At 46.4% G+C, this 20,297-nt stretch overlaps 1 protein-coding gene across 4 annotated transcripts in view; it reads left to right on the top strand.

Moving 5' to 3' along the window:
• Positions 1-20,297, top strand: part of LYN (LYN proto-oncogene, Src family tyrosine kinase) — a 158,340-nt gene that overhangs the window by 112,438 nt on the left and 25,605 nt on the right. For all 4 annotated transcript variants that reach the window (XM_058443634.1, XM_058443635.1, XM_032759749.2 and 1 more), the window contains one exon: positions 2,649-2,725. In XM_058443634.1, coding sequence (XP_058299617.1) covers positions 2,649-2,725 — 77 coding nt within the window. The remainder of the gene's footprint in view (positions 1-2,648; positions 2,726-20,297) is intronic.

Below are 20,297 nucleotides of genomic sequence, written 5' to 3'. Positions count from 1 at the left end.
CAACTCCCACCTCCCGGGTTCAAGCGGTTCTCCTGCCTCAGCCTCCCTAGTAGCTGGGACTACAGGCACGTGCCACCATGCCCAGCTAATTTTTTGTATTTTTAGTAGAGATGGGGTTTCGCCACGTTGGCCAGGCTGGTCTCGAACTCCTGAGCTCAGGCAATCTGCCTGCTTCAGCCTCCAAAAGTGCTGGGATTACAGGCATGAGCACCCAGCCTCTTTTTGTTCTTTAGCGTTATCTAATATTCATTTTCCTTTTCAGCATTATCTAAATGTTCAGGGTGTCCCTTTTAAATATTAATGTTTTTTAAAACTTGTGGAGGTTAAAGTCCTATGTAATCATAGAATTGCTGGAGAATAGACTTCAAGCAATCAATTTTTCTTCTACTGTGATCACCTTCATACAGAAGACTTTGAATCAACATCCTTCTTCCTTTGTTCACCTCCAGTTCAGGAAACATACTAATAAACTGCCAAATTATTATTATTATTATTATTATTATTTTTTGTTGTTGAGACGGAGTCTCGCTCTGTCACCCAGGCTGGAGTGCAGTGGCGCGATCTCGGCTCACTGCAAGCTCCGCCTCCCGGGTTCACGCCATTCTCCTGCCTCAGCCTCTCCGAGTAGCTGGGACTACAGGCGCCCACCACCACGCCCGGCTAATTTTTTGTATTTTTAGTAGAGACGGGGTTTCACCGTGGTCTCGATCTCCTGACCTCGTGATCCGCCCGCCTCGGCCTCCCAAAGTGCTGGGATTACAAGCGTGACCCACCGCACCTGGCCCCAAATTATTTTTTAAAAAGTCCTTAGAAGTAATGAAGAAACATAAGCAATGATCCAGGATTAACAATCATCTCATGCACAATGGAGATGATAGTATGATGTCATAGCTGAATAGATTCAAAAGATGAATATTACATTTTCTTATTTAATATCTGTGAGTATTTCAAAATATCAGTCACTCAGAGTCTTTCCAAACAATGGCATTGTTTGTTTGTTTTAAAGCAAACAAACCAATTAGCTCTTGTGGCTTGGGTTGCTATAGCCCAGAAACCAGGCTCAGGGCCAGACACCTTATAGGAGTTCAGTAAATATTGTTGAATTAATTAACTTAGAGTATTCTTAATGATAGGTATAAATATGAGTTTTACTATGTAACAATACCATATATATATATATATATTTTTTTTTTTTTTTTTGAGACAGAGTCTTGCTCTATCACCCAGGCTGGAGTGCAGTGGCACTATCTTGGCTCACTGCAACCTCTGCCTCCCAGGTTCCAGCGATTCTCCTGCCTCAGCCTCCCGAGTAGCTGGGATTACAGGTGCCTGCCACCATGCCTGGCTAATTTTTGTATTTTTTAGTAGAGACAGAGTTTCACCATGTTGGCCAGGCTGGTCTCAAACTCCCGACCTCAGGTGATCCACCCGCCTTGGCCTCCCAAAGTGCTGGGATTATAGGCGTGAGCCACCAAGCTTGGCCAACAATGCCTAATATTTATTGAACACTTACTATATACCAGACTGCTCTTGGTGCTTTCCATGGGTGATCTCACTTAGTCTTTTCAGCAGCCTGAGGGCTAAGTACTATTGTTCTGTGTCATAGATGAGATAGCATAACGTTTACTGAGCACTTGCTACCTGTCAACCATCATGGTATGTGCTTCGGATGCAACCTTTGATTCCAACCTCCCCAAAACTCTAATATAGCCTCTAGTACATGCCCATTTTACAGAGACCTAGATGAGGTAAACAACGTGACCAAGGCTACCCGTGAGGCTGGTACTTAAAGTTCTAGGGGAAAAACAGGTCTTGTTTTAGAGATGAAGCCATAGGAGGTTGGAGAGTTTGTTCAGCAGCACACTCCTTCTTAGGTAGGTTTCACTTTTTTCCAAAGCGCAGTTCACTCATCAAATACTCTTTGAGGCTGGGCGTGGTGGCTCACACCTATAATCCCAGCTCTTTGGGAGGCCAAGGTGGGAGGATTGCTTGAGTCCAGGAATTTGAGACCAGCCTGGGCAACGTGGTGAAATCCTATCTCTACAAAAAAATAAAAGAATTGGCTGGGTGTGATGGCATGTACCTTCAGCTACACGGGAGGCTGAAAGTGGGAGGATTGCTTGAGCTTGGGAGGCTGATGCTGCAGTGAACTGTAATCATGCCACTTCTGTCCAGCCTGGGTGACAGAGTAAGACCCTGTCTCAGAAAACATTCATTGAGCACCTAGAATATGTGCCAAGTTCTGTGCTTTTTGCTGGATACAGATGGGAGTTGAGCCTGGCCAAGTGTCTGCAGAGGGCAGGCCTTCCAGTGAGCTTGCTAAAGATTGGGAGGCTGCAGTGAGTGGATCATGGTGGCAAGTACTCTGAAATGCATGGTTCTCAGACACCTGTAGTGAGAAAAGTGGTATCCAGCCACGTTCTTTCTCACCTGGAGCACATGCCATGTTTCACATCAGGTCAAAGGTAACAGATTAGAGGGGACTGGGTTTGACCAATACCAGGAAAAGGCTTCATATAACCATATAGAATTGCAAAGCCAATCATTTTGTGGGGGGTTCCCCTGTAATAGTAATGATGATGTGAATTTTGTTTGGATTTTTTCTTGTGTATTTGAAATGCACTAACTTGTTCTTTCTTTCTCCATAGGTAGTTTGCTGGATTTCCTGAAGAGTGATGAAGGTGGCAAGGTGCTGCTTCCAAAGCTCATTGACTTTTCTGCTCAGGTAACATATTCAAAAAGCCCCATGTGCATGTGCATTTGCAAAGACTTCCCTGCGTCAAATTCATGAAGGAGTTATTGTTCCAGGGAGAAGGAACTTCTGTTGAATGTTTCCCAGCAGCAGTTATGAGAAAAAGACCTTCCACAGTACAGTTCTTGGAGATAGTAATAGGAGATTCACATGGATTGTGTGCACGTGTTGAGTTTTGACTTGGATATCATCTTCTATAAGCCAAGTCAACCTCTTTATGTTCATTTCACAAGTCATAGAAACAGTGCAGCTGAATCAATCACTTTCTCAGCATTTGGGAGAGGCGGTTCCATCCTATGTAAGCACAGCAGCTTTTAAATGATGCATATGTTTTATTTAAGTTACGAATCGAATGTATGGATACTTTTAAGTCCTCTGTATTCTTGAAAACAGAGGAACTATGTCACTTGCCTGCTCCTCTTCTTCTCGCTCCTTCTTGTTGGATGTGCCATCAGGATTCTGTGAAATATTCATTTGTACTATTTTTAGTACTAGCCTAGGAGTTGCCTGTTTATTTACTTTGGAATCACATGTTTCCTGAAGTGTATTTAAGAGCAGAAGCAAGTTATCCAGAAGCCCCGCAATGTGCCCAAAATATCAAGGAAATGCACACTTGAATGATGCCAGCTGCTGGCTTTTACTAGTTTCATTGTGTCCATTAGTAATGTTCAGCAATTTGCGTGCATGTTTCTCAGTATTGGCAATGGGTGGTTTCATGAAGCCCAGTGTATGTAGCAAAAGAGATTTATAGAAGTTCTAGGGAAGGCTGGTCCCTCTTTTAGTTAGGTACCTCTTTTAGTTAGGAAATTCCTACGGCCTTCTTGAGAATACGAGATCCAAGGAATGCATGAGTACAGAGGTGAATCACCTCACGTAAGGTAGGGCTGGACACAGGTTCTGTAATAGAGCATCGTGGGCTAAGCTGGCATTCAGCACCTGGGGACTGGAGTTTGTGTTCTGGCTCTGCCACTCGATAGCCATCCTGCTTCCATTTCAGAAGCCCTTTGCCTATTTGGGCAAAGCAGGAATGGTAATTCCTGCTTTAAGGAGATGTTGTTGAGGGTCACATCAAACACAGATGTTGTTGTGTCACATGCTTGGCACGGACACAAGCAGCTCTGAGCCTGCTGGTGGAAGCTGGGAAAACCCAAGGGAGGGCAATGCCCATCCTTCCAGTAAAGGTGTGTGATGGGTGAGTCACGCTGCTCATGCTCAGGCATCCTCTCCGCCTCCGGGACTTGGCAAGCCTAACAGGTTCCTCATCTGAGTTGGAAATTCAAGTGTGCCCTGAAATGCCAACATCTAATAAGAAAGAAGCATAATTGCTGTGGTGGAACAGAGGGGCAAGGAAAGGACCCAGCAGCCCTGCCTTTTTAGCCCTGTCCTCAAAGTCTATGCTGGCCCCTGGAAGGCTCCATGGGATTCCAAGGTTTCCAGAACTATAGTTTGAAAACCACCTCTCTGCAGTAAGAGGAATAGGTGGGGTTGGGCACAGCTCTAGAACCCGTGTAGAAAACAGATCAGGAAATGGAGAAAGCAGAAGTCTGATAAACTTGGGCCATACTTACACGGATCAATGAGGCCCTCTACTCAGGTGGTGATTTGGGTGTCCCCATGGGTCAAGAGACTTGAGGAGTGTAACAAAGGTTTGTCACACTTGGACAGGGCTATGGAACATCGGGACACATGGCCTGGAGGGCCTGAGTGGTCACCGCCATTCCATCTGCTAGGGGTCTGATCTGTACCCACAGTTCTTTAGGGTAGAAATTACACACATTGTATATGTACTGTACCCAGAGAATGACTTTATTTTGTCACATGGGTATTTTGTATTGGGTTTTGCATGGCTTATCTTGTAAGACTTTATCTTGACATAGTCAAAGCTTTTAAGGTCCAAGTCAAAGCCTCTGTGCTGAGTCTTTAATTTAGTGAATTACTACCATTACCTCGAAGAGTAATTTTTCTAACCTAGAAATGAATAGGGGGAGAAGCTACTTTCTAGACCTTCACAACTTACGAGGAAGGTTACCACAGATCCTGGCATTGACTGTGACTGTTGTGCTGCGGATTCCAGGGGGCTTCAGTTGACTCTTCTGTCAACTCTGATGGGGCTGAGCCCCCTCGGTGACAGGAGGGGCTGGGGGCAATCAAGGTCAGCACCACTGGTCTCCATCCAAGCCAGTTTACTGAATCCAGCCCGTGCCAGGTGAACTCATGTTCACAGGTCCAGGGTCTCTTTCCTAGCAGTGGCCCCTTGGTGGAACCCATAGGACATCTGGCTCAAGTGCATTAACTGCTCAGTGTCACTGGGAGAGTCACGGGTCAGCAGCAGCCGGCAGGACCCTAAGTATGTTCATTCAGCACAAAATTCATTTTCCTTACAACTAAGCACTGGCTCCATTTGAGTTCATCTTTGCTCAAGCTGCAAACCTCGCTCAGACTCTTTCCCAGCCCTTCCCTCAAGGTGGCGCTAGTGAGACCACCTGTTCTCCATCCTTAATCATTATCTGCTTCTTGTACCTGTGGCTTTTCTTATGATAATACAGATAATTTGAGAAGGGGATCTTACCCTTGGCAACAAGGAGTAGGGCCTGTACGCTTCAGCTTCAGCCTGAAATCCCATACCTTCCACTTCCACTTTCTGCTCACTGCACCTGCTCCCTCGTCCCCCTGGAATGCCCTCACTGATGACCACTGCTACCCAGCACTCCTCCTCCTCCTTCACACACCTTTCTGAAATGATCTGTCTGTGCCAAGAAGGCCATCTCTGCATTATCTTACCTTTCCTTCTCTATCATGTGCCACTAATTAACTCTATCACTTTTCCATAGTGAATAACATGACAATAGAATTATTATTAAAGCTGCCCCACAGTGACAGAGATACCTGGGGCCCAGATACTTCAATAATCCAACCTTTTCTATACCTTCCCCCCACTTTACTATTTAGGGTGGAAATTTAGGGATAAAGCAGAAGAGGAATTACAGAAGTCCATTTGCTGTGTTAGCTCTAACTAAACAGTTAGTAGGCTGTGCGATAATGATGCGACTTGCTGTCTTCCATAACCCTTGTCAACAGCATCAGAGTTGGGAAATTGAATGTTCACAAGGGGTGGTTAAATTCAGCAGATTTTCACAATGAGAGATTGGTCATTGGGAGTAGAAATAACCCAGTTTACTTAATCTTAGCCCTAGAAGAATAAGGGAAACTGTGAGGGGCAGAGTTGGGACTTTTCCCACCGTCTGTGTTGGCCTCTTCTTCCCGCTCCCCACTACCCACTTCCCCATGCCCTACTCTCCCCTCCACATTCCCCTGTCGCCCATTGAGACAGAAAGTGGCTAGGTGCACATGACAGCCTCACAGTTCATGTGAGAGCTGATTTCATCACTTCCTGTCTCAGGATGAGTTCTGAAAGACTTGTCTGAGCTCAAGTGTAATAATCCACACTCTCCAACCATCCATAGCCCATTCAACATAGATCAAGAAATCCTGACTACAGGAGCTTTACCCATTGCTTTTCTCTTTATATTAAATTAAGCAATTTAGTGCTTTTTATGCTGAAATAGGAAAATACCTCTTTGCAAAGGAAGTTTGATACTTTCAGAGCAGAGAGACTTTGCATAATTCCCTTTCAGCTTTTAGGCCCTATGTCAGAGAAGAAAAATGAGCTTGGAAAGAAAAGGGGTTAAAACCAGTGGGGATTTCCTTCACCAGAAGCTGAGATGGAATCATAGACATGTCAAACTGAGAGGAAAAAGAAGTGAAAAATTTACAGTTGCAGTTTGGAGAGCAAATAAATCATCTTGTAATTCAGACCAAGTGAATCAAAGCATTTATTACTCTTTGGTGGTGATATCTCTGAAGTGCAAAAATTACTAAAAATGAAACAATTGTTTGTGAGTTAAATGTCAGTAAAAACTGCAAAATCAAGCCAAACAAAGTGGCATGCACCTATGATCTCAGCTACTTGGGAGGCTGAAACGGGCAGATTGCTTGAGGCCAGAACTTCAGGACCAGCCTGGACAACATGGCAAGAATCTGCCTCTTTAAAACAAAACAAAGCAAAACAAAAAACTTGCAAAATCAGAGTTGTTGTTATTATCATGGCAACAAGTAACATTTATTTTAGCTTCTTCTTGTTGATACAGCACTTCTACCTCCATTATCTAATTTGAGCCCAACAGCCTTGAAAGCATATATTTTGTTGTTTAGTACCTCTTACAGATAACAAGGTGAACTTGGACTTGGCCAAGGTTACCGAGCTAGTATGCGGAATTGCTGGGACTTGATCCAGGGACTTCTGACTCAAGATAACTGATTCTTTCCTTTGCAGCCTGCTGTTGTCTCATGGTTACAGTTGCTGCTATGGTCATTTTGCACTCAACACTACTGTGATATGCATTTTCCCCGTTATGGATTTTGACCATCAAAATTAATGTTTTCTTTAGCTTTTTCCACCTCAAAAGTCTTTATTGCCAAGATGGAGGTTATGCTTAAGGTATATTTTACCCCCAGTATTAAATTTAAAGCCACATTTTAAGGTGGAAATTGGTAAAATGAGGAAGGTAGGAAAACTCTATCTAGGAAGTTCTCGACCGTTTTGAGTAGGAGGGCGTTTTAACAGCAGAGCTTTCTGAGCACACCCTCATAGTTGTAGCTACTGAGTGAGAAAACAGTGTATAGACTGGGAATCCCTTGTAATATCTCTTGGTTGAAACTCACCAGTATGTTGGTGGTAAATCAGGCTTGAAGGGTCTAGAGGGGGAAGTTCTTGGGAAGTTTCTAGAATATTTGCCAATATCATCCATAGTGGGTCTCTTCTTCTGTCTCACTCATATTCCACCTCAAGGCTATTATCCCAGTGATTCAACTGCTTTATCTTCAAAGCCTTGATTAGTAATAACCTTTGACTGATAGTGTCCTCATGTTTAGTTCACTTAAGCTGGAGGGAGAGTTGCATTGAGATGTTGAGTCAGACGTGGTGGCAAGTGGAAGCCACAGGTGACTGACATGGTTTGTGGTTTAACCAGGAGGCCAGATCCGCTCCCCACTCCATATATAATCTCCCCTCCACGTGGAAATTCTCATACATGACTCTTACTGAGGCCTACACATTCCCAATCACTCTTTCAAGCACAAGAGGCTCCTTAGAGAGAAAAACAGCCAGCACTGAAGAAGGCATTCATGAATTTCATAGAGGAATCTGAGCCGGGTGCCGCTCTGGATACAGGGGCCACATAGTGGCCAGGATGTGATGGTCCCTGAGTGGGCATTGCTTGGAGCTGATGCTTGGAAACCTCAGCTTTCTCAGCATACAAATGTTAACACAGCTGGTGGTTAGCTCTTTCTCAGAATTTGAGAAATGTTGCCATGATTTTGTAAATGGAGCCTAGATGATGCTAATGATGGAGAAATCACTGAGCCAAGAACCAGAAAACCTGCTTCTGCATGGGGAAAATCACTTTGTGGGCACCAGTGTCCTCATCTGTGAGATGGGAGGCACAGGTTGGGTTTCCCACAGCCTCAGCTCTAATATTCCATGACTAGGTAATCTCCTTCTATTTAGACTATCTATGTGAATCGTCACCGAAAGTTGCAACTAATGATTCTGAGGCTATACAGATGACATTGATATAAGACTTTAACATTGCTCTGAATAAAGGAACACAAATATATCACTTTAATGCAGTACCTACATGTTGGGCACTTAAATGCTCTATTTATCTTTTTTGAATAATGAGTGTTATGTTTTCAGCTTAAACTTTGACCATGAAAACTTAGAAAATGGACAAATGAAACTAGTTACTGTCAGAATTGCAAAAGTGGATCATATGCAGTTTCCTTCTGAAAAAGCCAAAGGGATAGGAAACTGTCATTTAAAAATAGTATAAAACAGGAACTCTTTTTTTTTTTTTTTTTGGTAAGATGGGGGTGGGGCTGTTTTGCATATTTAAGCAAGAGGAATCATGACTGGCTGTTAAAATAGCAAATAAGGCAGAATTTATTTTTGCTTTAAATTTGATTGGGAAGCTTTGGGTTAGTGTATGGCGGAGGTCGTGGCGCTTTTGGCCTGCAGGCAAGATCTGTCCCTTAATGTTATTTTGACCAGGGGTGGCAATTTCTGGTGAGTGCTACCGTAAGTCACAAAATACTATTCTCTTTGGGTACTCATCATGGAAGCTTGCAGGGCTAGAATTCAACTGAAGTGGTTTAGGAGTGGGCAGAGTTTATCACCAGCTGGTCACAGTTGAAAAGTGGAGATGAAGGCAGTTTGAAATTAGCCGGGCTTAGTGGTGCGTGCCTGTAATCCCAGCTACTCCGAAGGCTGAGGTAGGAGAATTATTTGAACCCAAGAGGCAGAGGTTGCAGTGAGCCAAGATCACACCACTACACTCCAGCCTGAGTGACAGAGCAAGACTCCATCTCAAAAAAAAAAAAGAAGGAAAGAAAGAAAGCAAGAAAGCATTTTGAAGGGAGCAGTGGAGAGTAAATTCCAGCTGACCTTTGTCTCCAGCACTTGGCTTGCTCTCCCTGAGCCCCCTCACCCTCCCTTTCACCCACACAGCTATCCTGAGCACAGCCAGGCGCTGTGTCAGGAGGGATGAGCAAAGGGCACATGGCATGGAGTGGGGGGCAGGTGAGTTGCAGGCAAAGACAGGGTACAGCCCCGGGATATGGCAAGGGCTGTCAGAGCGGGCACCGTATGCTACTTTCAGAGTACACGGAGGAGGATGGAGTGTAGTAGGGTGGGCTAGCAGGTGGAAGGTGGGCTTCCTGGAGGAGGTGACCCTGAGAGCCAGGATTAGCCGTGCTACCTTGGGAAGGGGTGTGGATGCAGGGATGGGTCTTCGGTTGTAGGAACCTGGTGCACAAAGGCACAGAAAAGGAGTACACGGGGATGCAAGTTGGGGTATATGGAGAGAACAGCTTAGGAGGCACTCTGAGAGACATGGACATTAAGGAAACTAGGCCGAGCACAGTGGCTCATGGCTGTAATCTCAGCACTCTGGGAGGCCGAGGTGGGTGAATCACCTGAGGTCAGGAGTTTGAGACCTGCCTGGCCAACATGGTGAAACCCTGTCTCTACTAAAAATACAAAAGTTAGCCGGGCATGGTGGTGTGTGCCTGTAATCCCAGCTACTCAGGAGGCTTAGGCAGGAGAAGCGCTTGAACCCAGAAGGCGAAGATTGCAGTGAGCCAAGATCATGCCACTGCACTCCAGCCCGGGCAACAAGAGCAAGACTCCGTCCAAAAAAAAAACAAAAAAACTAGACCTGTTCGTGGGCCAGGCGTGGTGTCTCAAGCCTGTAATCCCAGCACTTTGGGAGGCCGAGGCGGGCGGATCATGAGGTCAGGAGATCGAGACCATCCTGGCTAACACGGCGAAACCCCGTCTCTACTAAAAATACAAAAAATTAGCCGGGCGTGTTGGCGGGCACCTGTAGGCCCAGCTACTCGGGAGGCCGAGGCAGGAGAATGACGTGAACCCGGGAGGCGGAGCTTGCAGTGAGCCGAGATCGTGCCACTGCACTCCAGCCTGGGGGGCAGAGCAAGACTCCGTCTCAAAAAAAAAAAAAAAAACAACTAGACCTGTTCATTCTCAGTTGTGGAAGACTAAACTGTTTTGTAGATAACTCTGGTTTAAAAAATGTATCTGTACAAAATAAAAATGCTTATACTCAGCAAATAGTTTCAACAGGACTTACAGTTTTACCCTTTTAGTCATTAGTGGATGCTTTTTGTATTTACTGTAATATGTATTCATGTTACCTCTGTTCTCCCCCAACACACCAAGGTGTTCTTTATAGAAATTGGTCTGTTTTGACTATTGGAGAATCACAGAGTTCTCAGCTTTTCATGCTCCTAAAATTTTGTTTTATTACTGTTTTTGTTGCTGTTTTTGTTTTGTTTTTTAAAACTGAGACCAGGAAGGGTGGGATGGAAAAGGAATGGGAGAGTTTGCGTTCTAGCCCAGAGCTCGTCTCTGTCTGGCACAGTGGCTCATGCCTGTAATCCCAGCTCTTTGGGAGGCTGAAGTGGGAGGGTTGTCTGAGGCTGGGAGTTTGAGTCCAGCCTGGGCAACACAGTGAGACTCCTATCTCTACCAAAAAAAAAGTTAGCCAGGCCTGATGGTCGTGCCTGTAAACCCAGCTACTCAGGAGGCTGAGATGAGAGGATCGATCGAACCCGGGAAGTTGAGGCTCGAGTGAGCTATGATTACGCCCACTGCCCTCCAGCCTAGGTGACAGAGCAAGACCCTGCTTCTAAAAAAACAAAAGCAAACAGAGCTCGTCTCTAAAGGGTACACTCTGAAACGGACAGGACTTATTCTGAGCTTTTTCAATTCAGAGCTGGATTCTCAGGCCCTCTCTCCAACCCCTCATTAAAGCCAAGAAGCACCTGAAGGAGTTCAGCCCAAGTCTGGAGATAATTAAACCTCTCAACCAAGTGGCTTTCCTGGTGCTGTCCCTGAAGCAGGTGTGAGGCCTGAGTTATGAAACTGAGGTGGGTTGCTGGGGATAATGGGGATCGACTGAGCATTTCAGCAGGAATGTGATAGGATGAGACCTGTGCTTTAAAAGTTGCCCCAGCCACCGTATACAAAAATGATTAGAAGGGGTGAAAGCTAGAGTCCAGGGATGAGGGAGGGAGGATGGGCCTGAGCGAGGTCAGTGTTCCCTACCACAGGCACATAGAAATAGAGAAGGAATGTGCATGGGGCAGCTGAGGACTGCCATCGCGGGCACGGGGTTGAGGTGGCTGATGAAATTAGTTTTGCTGTACTGGGTTTGAAGTGCCATGAAACATCAGCTAGAGATGGGCAGCTAGCGTGGACAGGCATTTTAGTATAGGGGTCTGGGGCTAGAGGGTTCAGGGAGGCTGGCACCACAGACAGTCATATAAATAGGGGTTGGATGAGGTCCCCTAGGGAGTGTGGGAAGGGGCAGAGGACAGCCCCAGACAGACCCCAAAGAAAGGGCTGAGAGGGACAAGTCAGAGAGCAGGCTGGGGACACCAGAAGCACAGTGGCCTGTAAGGAGCAAGTGGGGTTGCAGCGCAGGTGACAGGGAGTTCTGAGGCAGAGTCAGAGAGCAGGGAAACTGCCACGGGACTTTGCGACAGGGAAGTCTTTGACAACCTGGCTGGACCCTTCTTAGTGACGTGGTTTGGGTGGAAGCCAAGCCCTCGGCCTCTCCCTCTTCCTGATTCCTGGAACCCTGTTCTCTGCCTGCACAGGCTCCTCCCTAGCCCTGGCTGACTCCTCTTCCTTTTTCTTTCTCCTCTGCTGCTGCTCTTCTCTCCATGCCTCCCTGACCACTCAGCACACCTTACTCTTGAAAAAAATGTGATTTCTCTTTGTACTTAAATGGAACCATGCACTTCTCATTCTTTTTTTTTTTTTTGAGATGGAGTTTTGCTCTTGTCACCCAGGGTGGAGTGCAATGGCGCGATCTTGGCTCACCGCAACCTCCGCCTCCCGGGCTCAAGCAATTCTCCTGCCTCAGCCTCCCGAATAGCTGGGATTACAAGCGTGTGCCACCACGCCTAGCTAATTTTTGTATTATTAGTAGAGTTGGGTTTCACCACGTTGGCCAGGCTGGTCCTGAACTCCCAACCTCAGGGGATCCACCCGCCTCGGCCACCCAAAGCACTGGGATTACAGGCGTGAGCCACCGCACCCAGCCTCATTCTTGTTTTTTAAAGTGGTTTTCTTCTGTGATGGAATAAGATGAAATAAAATTACTGAGAGAGGAACTTAAATTATTGGTTTTTAAAAATATATGGTTTTGTAGACTTCTGTAGAAACACAGCATTCTTCGCCTACCCTCAGAGCACGTGCTGTAGCTGTGCATTTGTGTCTGTAGCTATGCAGCTCGTGGGGCTTTGTGAAACACAATGAGAAGCATCTAAAAACTGAGTCACCAAAAGTAGCCCTTGCCCCATTGAAGACTGATTTGACTTAAATGTGTATTCTGAGGTCAGTTTGGTGCCTGGAATGCATTTCCCCAGGTTTCACTGAGGTCGGGATCTCAGGCCTCCACCAAGCACAGCTCTGCAGATCTCACCCTGATTCAGCGTCACCCCAGGAAATGGTGTGTCTGGGCTCCTTGGTATGGTTTCTAAGGCAGCTCCTCTCTGCCAAGCAGCAGCCTGACACCGTGCCCAAGGCTCAGAGGGATGCCACAGCGTCTCCGGGGCTGCCAGAGGGCCGCCCACCCTGGTGTGGAAGACCCCAACTGAGCTCCTGCCACAGTTGCTGCCTCCTGGCCTCTTCCCCTCCCCACAAAAAGACCTGTTCCTTGGAGATGAGGCCTGCAGCTGACAGCACTCCAGAGGCCCTGCCCCAGTAGGGCTCAGAGCCCATGTGCACAGGTGGCATTCCACCTAGGCAGGCCACAGTCCCCGGGAGGTGGCCACACAGGGTCCCCCTGAGCCATGGCTTTCTCAGCCAATGGTCTGCCCAGCCCTCCTCACTCATAAGCAAGTCCTCTCATTTCTTCTTCCAAAATAGATCTCCCCCTCCAGGTCACCATTGTCTCTCATCTGCACTATTGCAGTTGCTGCTTTTTTTTGTCTTTTTTGAGATGGGGTCTCGCTATGTTATCCAGGCTGGAGTGCAGTGGCTATTCACAGGCATGATGCCACTACTCCTAAGCACAGGAGTTTTGACCTGCTCCGCTTCTGACCTGGGCCGGTTTACCCCTTCTTAACCAACCTAGAGGTCCTCCACTCCCAGGAGTCACCATATTGACTTCGAACTTAGTGTAGACACCGGATGGGCATAGCAAACTGCAGCCCAGAGCTCCTGGGCTCAAGCCATCCTCCCACCTCAGCCTCCCAAGTAGCTGGGATTACAGGCACACACCATCGTGCCCCACAGTTGCTTCTTAACTGATGTTGTCCAGTTTGGCAAACAGAAGAAATTCAAGATATACAGTCAAATTTGGATTTTGGATAAACAATAGCTTTTAACAGAAGGGTGCCCATGTGTTTTCCCAGGCAGCCCTGCTCCTAATGAGCCTCCCTCCTGTCTCTTTGTCTACCCTCTTTCCAGGCTCCACAAAGTAGGCAGGGACAATTGGATGGTTTTAAAATTTTTGCCTTTTTAAAATTGTGGTGGTAAAATAAACACAAATTACACCATTTTAACCATGTCCACGTCTACGGTTGTTGGCAGTAAGAACATTCACATTGTTGTGAAACCATCACCAACATCCACCTGCAGAACTCTTTCATCTTCCCGGACGGAAACTCTGCGCCCACTCAATGCCAGCTCCCCGCGGCTGCTTGCTAGCCCCTGGCCACCCCCGTGCTGTTCTCGGTCTCTGTGAATCTTATAGACTGGATGGTTTCGCATCCCTGCTCAGCTCCGTTCAGTGGGTTCCCACCACACCCAGAGAGACTCCCAACACCTGTGCATGTGACTGATTCCTCAGCACTGAGCCCACCACGCGCTTCCCTATCCCAGTGCCTTTCCAGAACCCACTTCCTGGAAGCTGCCACCCTTTGTTCTGAGCCACACCACACCTCTTATCAACAGATGCCTTCCCTGACCTTCCTTCTGAAGCAGTTCCATCCCAACTCCTGCTTACTCCATTCTCCTCAGTCTTGGCCCCCGCCAATTTCTTCCATAGCATGTACTGCAATTTGAATTTTTTGATAAGTTCATGTTTACCTTTTTATCCCCAGCACTTGGTGCAGTGCCTTGTATATAGTAGATGCTCAAAAATGCTTGTTGGATGACTATATTGGCCACAAAATGGGGATTGACTATATTCCGTTTAAAACAATAAATTCTTTATTCTCTGCTTCATACAGCTCTGAGTAACTAGAAGAACATATTTTTTGTGTGTTTAAAAAAATTTTTTTAAGTATAGAGATAGGGTCTCAATATGTTGTTTAGGCTGGTCTTGAACTCCTGAGTTCAAGCAGTCCTCCCACCTCAGCCTCCGAAAGTGCTGGGATTATAGGTGTGAGCCACCATGCCCAGCCAGAACACATGCTTTTAAAAAGGTTTTCTGAGTCATTATTCAGGTGTATTTAACCATAAAGTATTTTCTTCTTCCTCTTCCTCTAACTATAGGTTTACTTTCCTGCACAAAACTTACTTCATTGGTTGAAATAAAACTGAGAAAAGAAGAAGGAAGTAAAATATAAGTATCTGGGCCTGTGGGAAAAACAAAGTGCCGCTTTGTTTCGCATTCCTTGTGGCATAAAGAACACCAGGAGGAATGAGAAATTATAAATGAGGTATTTGACATTGAAGCCAATGGCAGATGCATTCTGCTTAATTTGGAGGGAAAAAACCCCACAACTGAACAGCTTTGTCCTCCCCCAGTGTCATGCAGGGCCTCTCGTGGCCTCTCCCTGGGCACTGAACAGAGCCCTTTCTCAGCACCTGTTGGCAGAGGTTGATGCCAGAGTTCCCAGGGTGATGGACTGGTGGATTCTTAACAAACTCAGGATTTCCAGCTCTTGTTCATTTTCCACCCAGCACCCCCAGTGTCCGTAACATCATTATCTGGCAATGTTATATGTTACAGAGCCAACTACTTGCATGATTATTAAAATTACATTGATACTTCAGGTTGAATATCTCTTACTCAAAATGCTTAGGTCCACAAGTGCTTCAGATTTGGGTTTGTTGTTTTTTTTTAATCCTCAGATTTTGGAATATTTGCATTACACTTACTGATTAACCATTTCAAAGAGTTTTGAATCTTGGAGCAATATGGATTTTGGGTTTTTGGATTAGGTATGTTCAACCTGTAGTATTGTCAATGGGACCAATGGTGTGCTGAGGTATTTTTCATGCCTTACAAGGAGCTGTATGGCTTGATCTTCTTTACCACTTCCAGACCTTCTACCTCCGCCACCCAGGACCCCCAGCTTTGCAGTCCACACCATCAGACTGTGCCAGTCTGACTCACCTCACTGCTGTGGTCCTCAGATCCCCAAACACTCCTCCTTGCTGTGCTCAGCTCCGGCTGCCTTGCTGTTCCGAGCACAGCCCTGTCATCATTCCATCATTTGTAGCCATCCCCACCTTCAAATGCCGGCTTCTCTGTGTCTTGACTTCCTCCCCTCCAAGACTCTGCCCTCTCCCCTCGAGCCACTCTGTGGGCTGGCCAATTCCGCTGCCCTTTGCTTCATTTGATCGTTTCCACTTCAGCCATCGCCTCCCTTCTGTCCGCTCACCCTCCTACAGCTGCTCCAGCCCCTACAGCCTCACCCTCTCGCCAGCACTTCCCATCCCTTAAACCTGCCCGTCCCTACCTCCCCTCCACTCCTGCTTCTCTTCTCTCCTCCCCTAGCTTGGAGACACTCATTGCCCCTCCCCCGTGTCATATGCACCTGGTAAAATCCCAGCCCTATGGAAGTCCGACCCTTCACCTATTTTGCCCCCACATCCACACAACAGCTGTGACCTGCATTGAGGTGCCTAGCAGCTTTCTGCATTTCCAGTTCAAGAGCACCAGCCTGAGGAGCCTCATGAACCCCGACATGTGCCCAGTCCGTTCCCTCTCACTGCCTGCTAGAAACAATGCCCCACCTTCCCCTTCTCTGCCCTCAAACCTTCCCCTACTTGCCTCTCTCTCTGTGAATTCCCTGCTGTCTCTTTCCCTGAGACAAGAGAAGCTGCCAGCCAAGAGCCCTGACGTGCACCGGGTCCTGTGCTCTCTTGCTGTTTCAAGACATTGTTCTAGAAATTCTGCATTAGCATTTTCCCTCACTTCTGCACTTTCCATAGGAATCAAAGTAAAGCCTTCACTTTCCCCTACATCCCTCTCCAGCTACCTCAGCCTTCAGGTGTCTCCTCCCCCTGACAACAGAAGTGCTTTAAGAACTATGCTCAGTTTTCCCCAGTTCTCCCCCACTCGCCCTCTCTTGAACCTCCCACCACTCGACCCCAGCAGCACAAGTCAGCAGTGACCCTCAGGACACTACATCCAAAGGGCACCCATTTCTCAGCATCTTCCTAGCTGCCTACCAGCAGGGTCTGCTGTTGTCGGTCTCACTTCCCCATGGCACGTTTTCCTCATTTGGCTTCTGGGACACTGTTCTCTGCTTTTCCTTCCCCCTCACCAGCCAGCTCCTCATTTGCCCAATGGTTAAACCTTGCAATGTCCCAGAACTCACTCAACCTTTTTTTTCTCCACACTAAGTCTCCTAAGTGATTCCATTGAAAGCATTGTATTTATTTCTTGGGGCTGTCAGGGTGCTTAAAACAACAGAAATGTATTTTCCCACAGTCCTGGAGGCCAAAAGTCTGGAATGAAGGTGTAGGCAGGGCTGTGCTCCCAGGTTCTTGGGAAGAATCCTTCCGTACCTCTTCCAGCTCCTGGCAGCTCCAGTGTTCCATTCCATGTCTTGTTGGCCGCACTGCTCCTCTTCCCACCTCTGTTTTCCTGTGGCCTTCTCTGCGTCTGTGTCTCAGACCTTCCTCTGCCATTCTCTCATAAAGGTACCAGTGGTTGGATTTAGGGCCCACCCTAAATCCAGGGTGGGATTTCATTTTGAGATCCTTAATTAAATCTGGAAAGACTCTATTTCCAAATAAGGCCACATTCTGAGGTCCCGGGTGGTCGTGAGTTTTGTGGGGACATTAGTTAATCCTGCACAGCTGTCTAGACTCTGGCCACTCCGAAGCTTCTAGCTCCAGCCCAAACTGCTCCCGTGAGCCCCTGCTGGCTCAGCATCTGTCCAAAGATGTGTGTTGGGCATGTCAAACTCAATGCACCCCAACTCAGTGCCTATTACCCCCTTTTCCAAAACCTGTGCCAGCTGCCATCTTCTCCCTTTTGTTGATGGCAGCTCTGTCCTTGGAGCTGTCAGGTCCCAACACTCAAAGTCATTCTTGACCCTCTTCCTCTTACATTGCATATCCAATTTCTCAGCAAGTCTGGGGTTCTACCCTCAAAGTAGATTCACCTTCCTAACTCCTGCACATGGTCACTGTGACCCAACTTGAATACCCACCAAAAGTGAGCAATCTAGGAGCTGGCTGTCTACTCCTGTGCTCAGCTGTGGCTCCCACCAGCCCAGTGGTCACACTGAGGCATAAATCAGATAACCCCCTCACTCTCAGCCCTCCAGTTCCTCTTGGCCTCACTCGGAATGCAGGGAGAAGCCCCCAAAATGGCCATTTGCCTGCAGTGTCTGTCAGTCATGATGTAGATTTGCTTTCAGAAGTTACTCCTTTCTATACATTTTTTATTGTCTTATTTGTTTGGAAATCTATATTTCAGGGTTTCATATGCTTATCATTAAACTCACCTTGGATTCTTGTTTAAAATCTGCAGGTGTCTAGGTAGGTGCCTCTCCCTGTTAGCAGTCATTAAGGACTAGGGCCCTGAATAAGCCGCAGGGGTCCTGTGGGCTTCAATAGTCGGGAAACACTGCCATTGAGAAGTTGCTGAACCGAGCAAGTGATCCTTTTTCTAGGTCATGCGTCTTGCAAGGGAATGCTGCTTTTCCCCATTAGAAAGCTGCAGTGCTGGGGAGGAACTGTACTTCTCTCACTGCTGTAAGTGAGTGAAGCCCAGTAATTGTTTGCCCAAATCACTAGGCATGGACAAATCCTACCTGGTGAGCAAAATGCTTGACCTTGCTTCTTCCTCAACTTCAGCCCTTGCAGCCACACCCACCCGCTCCTGCCCCCACATCCTTAGGAAAAGGAAAATGCAGGAGCAGCCACAGAGAGCAGACGTCACAGGCTTGCCTCGCAAACACACAGTATTTTGAAAACGCACTTCAAAGGGGTTGAAATATAAATAAAGAGGATAGCAAATCTGTTTCAGGTATATTTGGAATTTGTTAGATCTTGTTACAGATTTCCTTTAAGTTTGTCACAGGACAAATAAGTCAGGGATTGTTTTCGGAGCCCAGGCGCTGTCTTTGTACAGGAATTCTTTTCAGAATAACACACGTCAAGTTCTTTAAGGTATTTTGTCTTAGTTGAAATATAGCACAGCTGCCTGCTATGTATTTTCTTCTTCTCAGCTATCTGACATGGTGTATATTCATGTGCTGAATTATTATTTTCTGTCTTCCCCCATCAAAGAGTAAACTCTGCAGGCAAGGACTGTTTAGTGGACCTGCAACTGGGTGGGGCTTGTGGTGTACAGGCAGGACTCTGTGTGGTTGGATGGAAGGGGAAGCTAATGGAGATACCTTGACCTTCAGTCTTTTAATATACTAAGGGTGACCGGGCTCAGTGGCTCATGTCTGTAATCCCAACATTTTGGGAGGCTGAGGCAGGAGGAGGATCAGTTGAACCCAGGAGTTCGAGACCTGCCTGGGCAATATAGTGAGACCTCATCTCTACAAAAAAATACACAAAATTAGCTGGGTGTGGCAGTGAGCACCTGTGGTCCCAGTTACTCAGGAGGCTGAGGTGGGAAGATTGCTTAAGTCCTGTAGGTTGAAGCTGCAGTGAGCTGTGATCCTGCCACTGCTCTCTGTCCTGGGCATCAGAGTGAGACCTTGTCTCAAAAAAAAAACCCACCAGAATCCCCAAAACAAACAAAAAAAACTCTACCTTATGTATATACTAAGGGAGTAGTCATGGCATAGCATCATAGTAACATTACAAATAGCAGCCATATCCCTTTACATTCCTGCCAGCAGTGTGTGAGATTTCCAGTTTCTCCACATCCTCACTAACACTTGTTATTTTCTGGGTTTTGATAATATCCATCTTTGGGGTAGTACAGTGAGTTTTGAAATATGTATCCCAATGACATAGTTCAGTGAGTTTTTGCAAGAGAAAGTAAATGGGTATTCATTGACAAACTTTTCTTCCTGTTTTCTAAAGAAGGTAATTCCATTTCGTGGACACTTAATGATTTAAATATGGGTATTTGGTGAAGCTGTCATTTTGAAAATCATCTCTCCCTAAGGCATTGTGGGTCCTTGCATGCCGATAGATTGACTAGATTTTGAGCAGTCACAGAAATCTCCACCAGCCTTAAGCTTGGATATGCCAAACACTGCCTCATCTTTGAGCTATGAAGGTAGTCTAACAGACTGCAAGTGCAAGCTTTAACTTGACTGTTTATTATGATTATTATTATTTTAGAGGCCGGATCTCTTTCTGTTGTCCTAGGCTAGAGAGCAGTGATGTGATCATAGCTCACTGCAGCCTCAAACTCCTAGGCTCAAGCAATACTCCTGCCTCAGCTTCCCAGGTAGCTGGGACTACAAGCATGTGCCACTACACCCGGCTAATTTTTAACTTTTTGTAGAGATGGGGTCTTGTTATGTTGTCCAGGGTGTTCTGAACTCAAGTGATCCTTCCTGCTTGTCCTCACAAAGCATTGGGATTACAGGTGGGAGCCGCCACATTCAGCCTAAGTTGACCACTTTTTAAATTATCTGATTTTCTTATTTATTTTTGCCTTTTTTTTTCCACTGTCAACTTGGTGAGCATTGTATTTTTAGAATAGAATCAAAAGAATCTTTTCTTGCCAGGCACGGTGGCTCATGCCTGTAATTTCAGCACTTTAGGAGGCAAGCAGATCACCTGAGATCAGGAGTTCGA

This window comes from Hylobates moloch, unplaced genomic scaffold (genome assembly GCF_009828535.3).
Source record: "Hylobates moloch isolate HMO894 unplaced genomic scaffold, HMol_V3 SCAFFOLD_9, whole genome shotgun sequence".
Taxonomy (NCBI): Eukaryota; Metazoa; Chordata; class Mammalia; order Primates; family Hylobatidae; genus Hylobates; species Hylobates moloch.
This window is presented reverse-complemented; position numbering and strand designations above follow the sequence as displayed.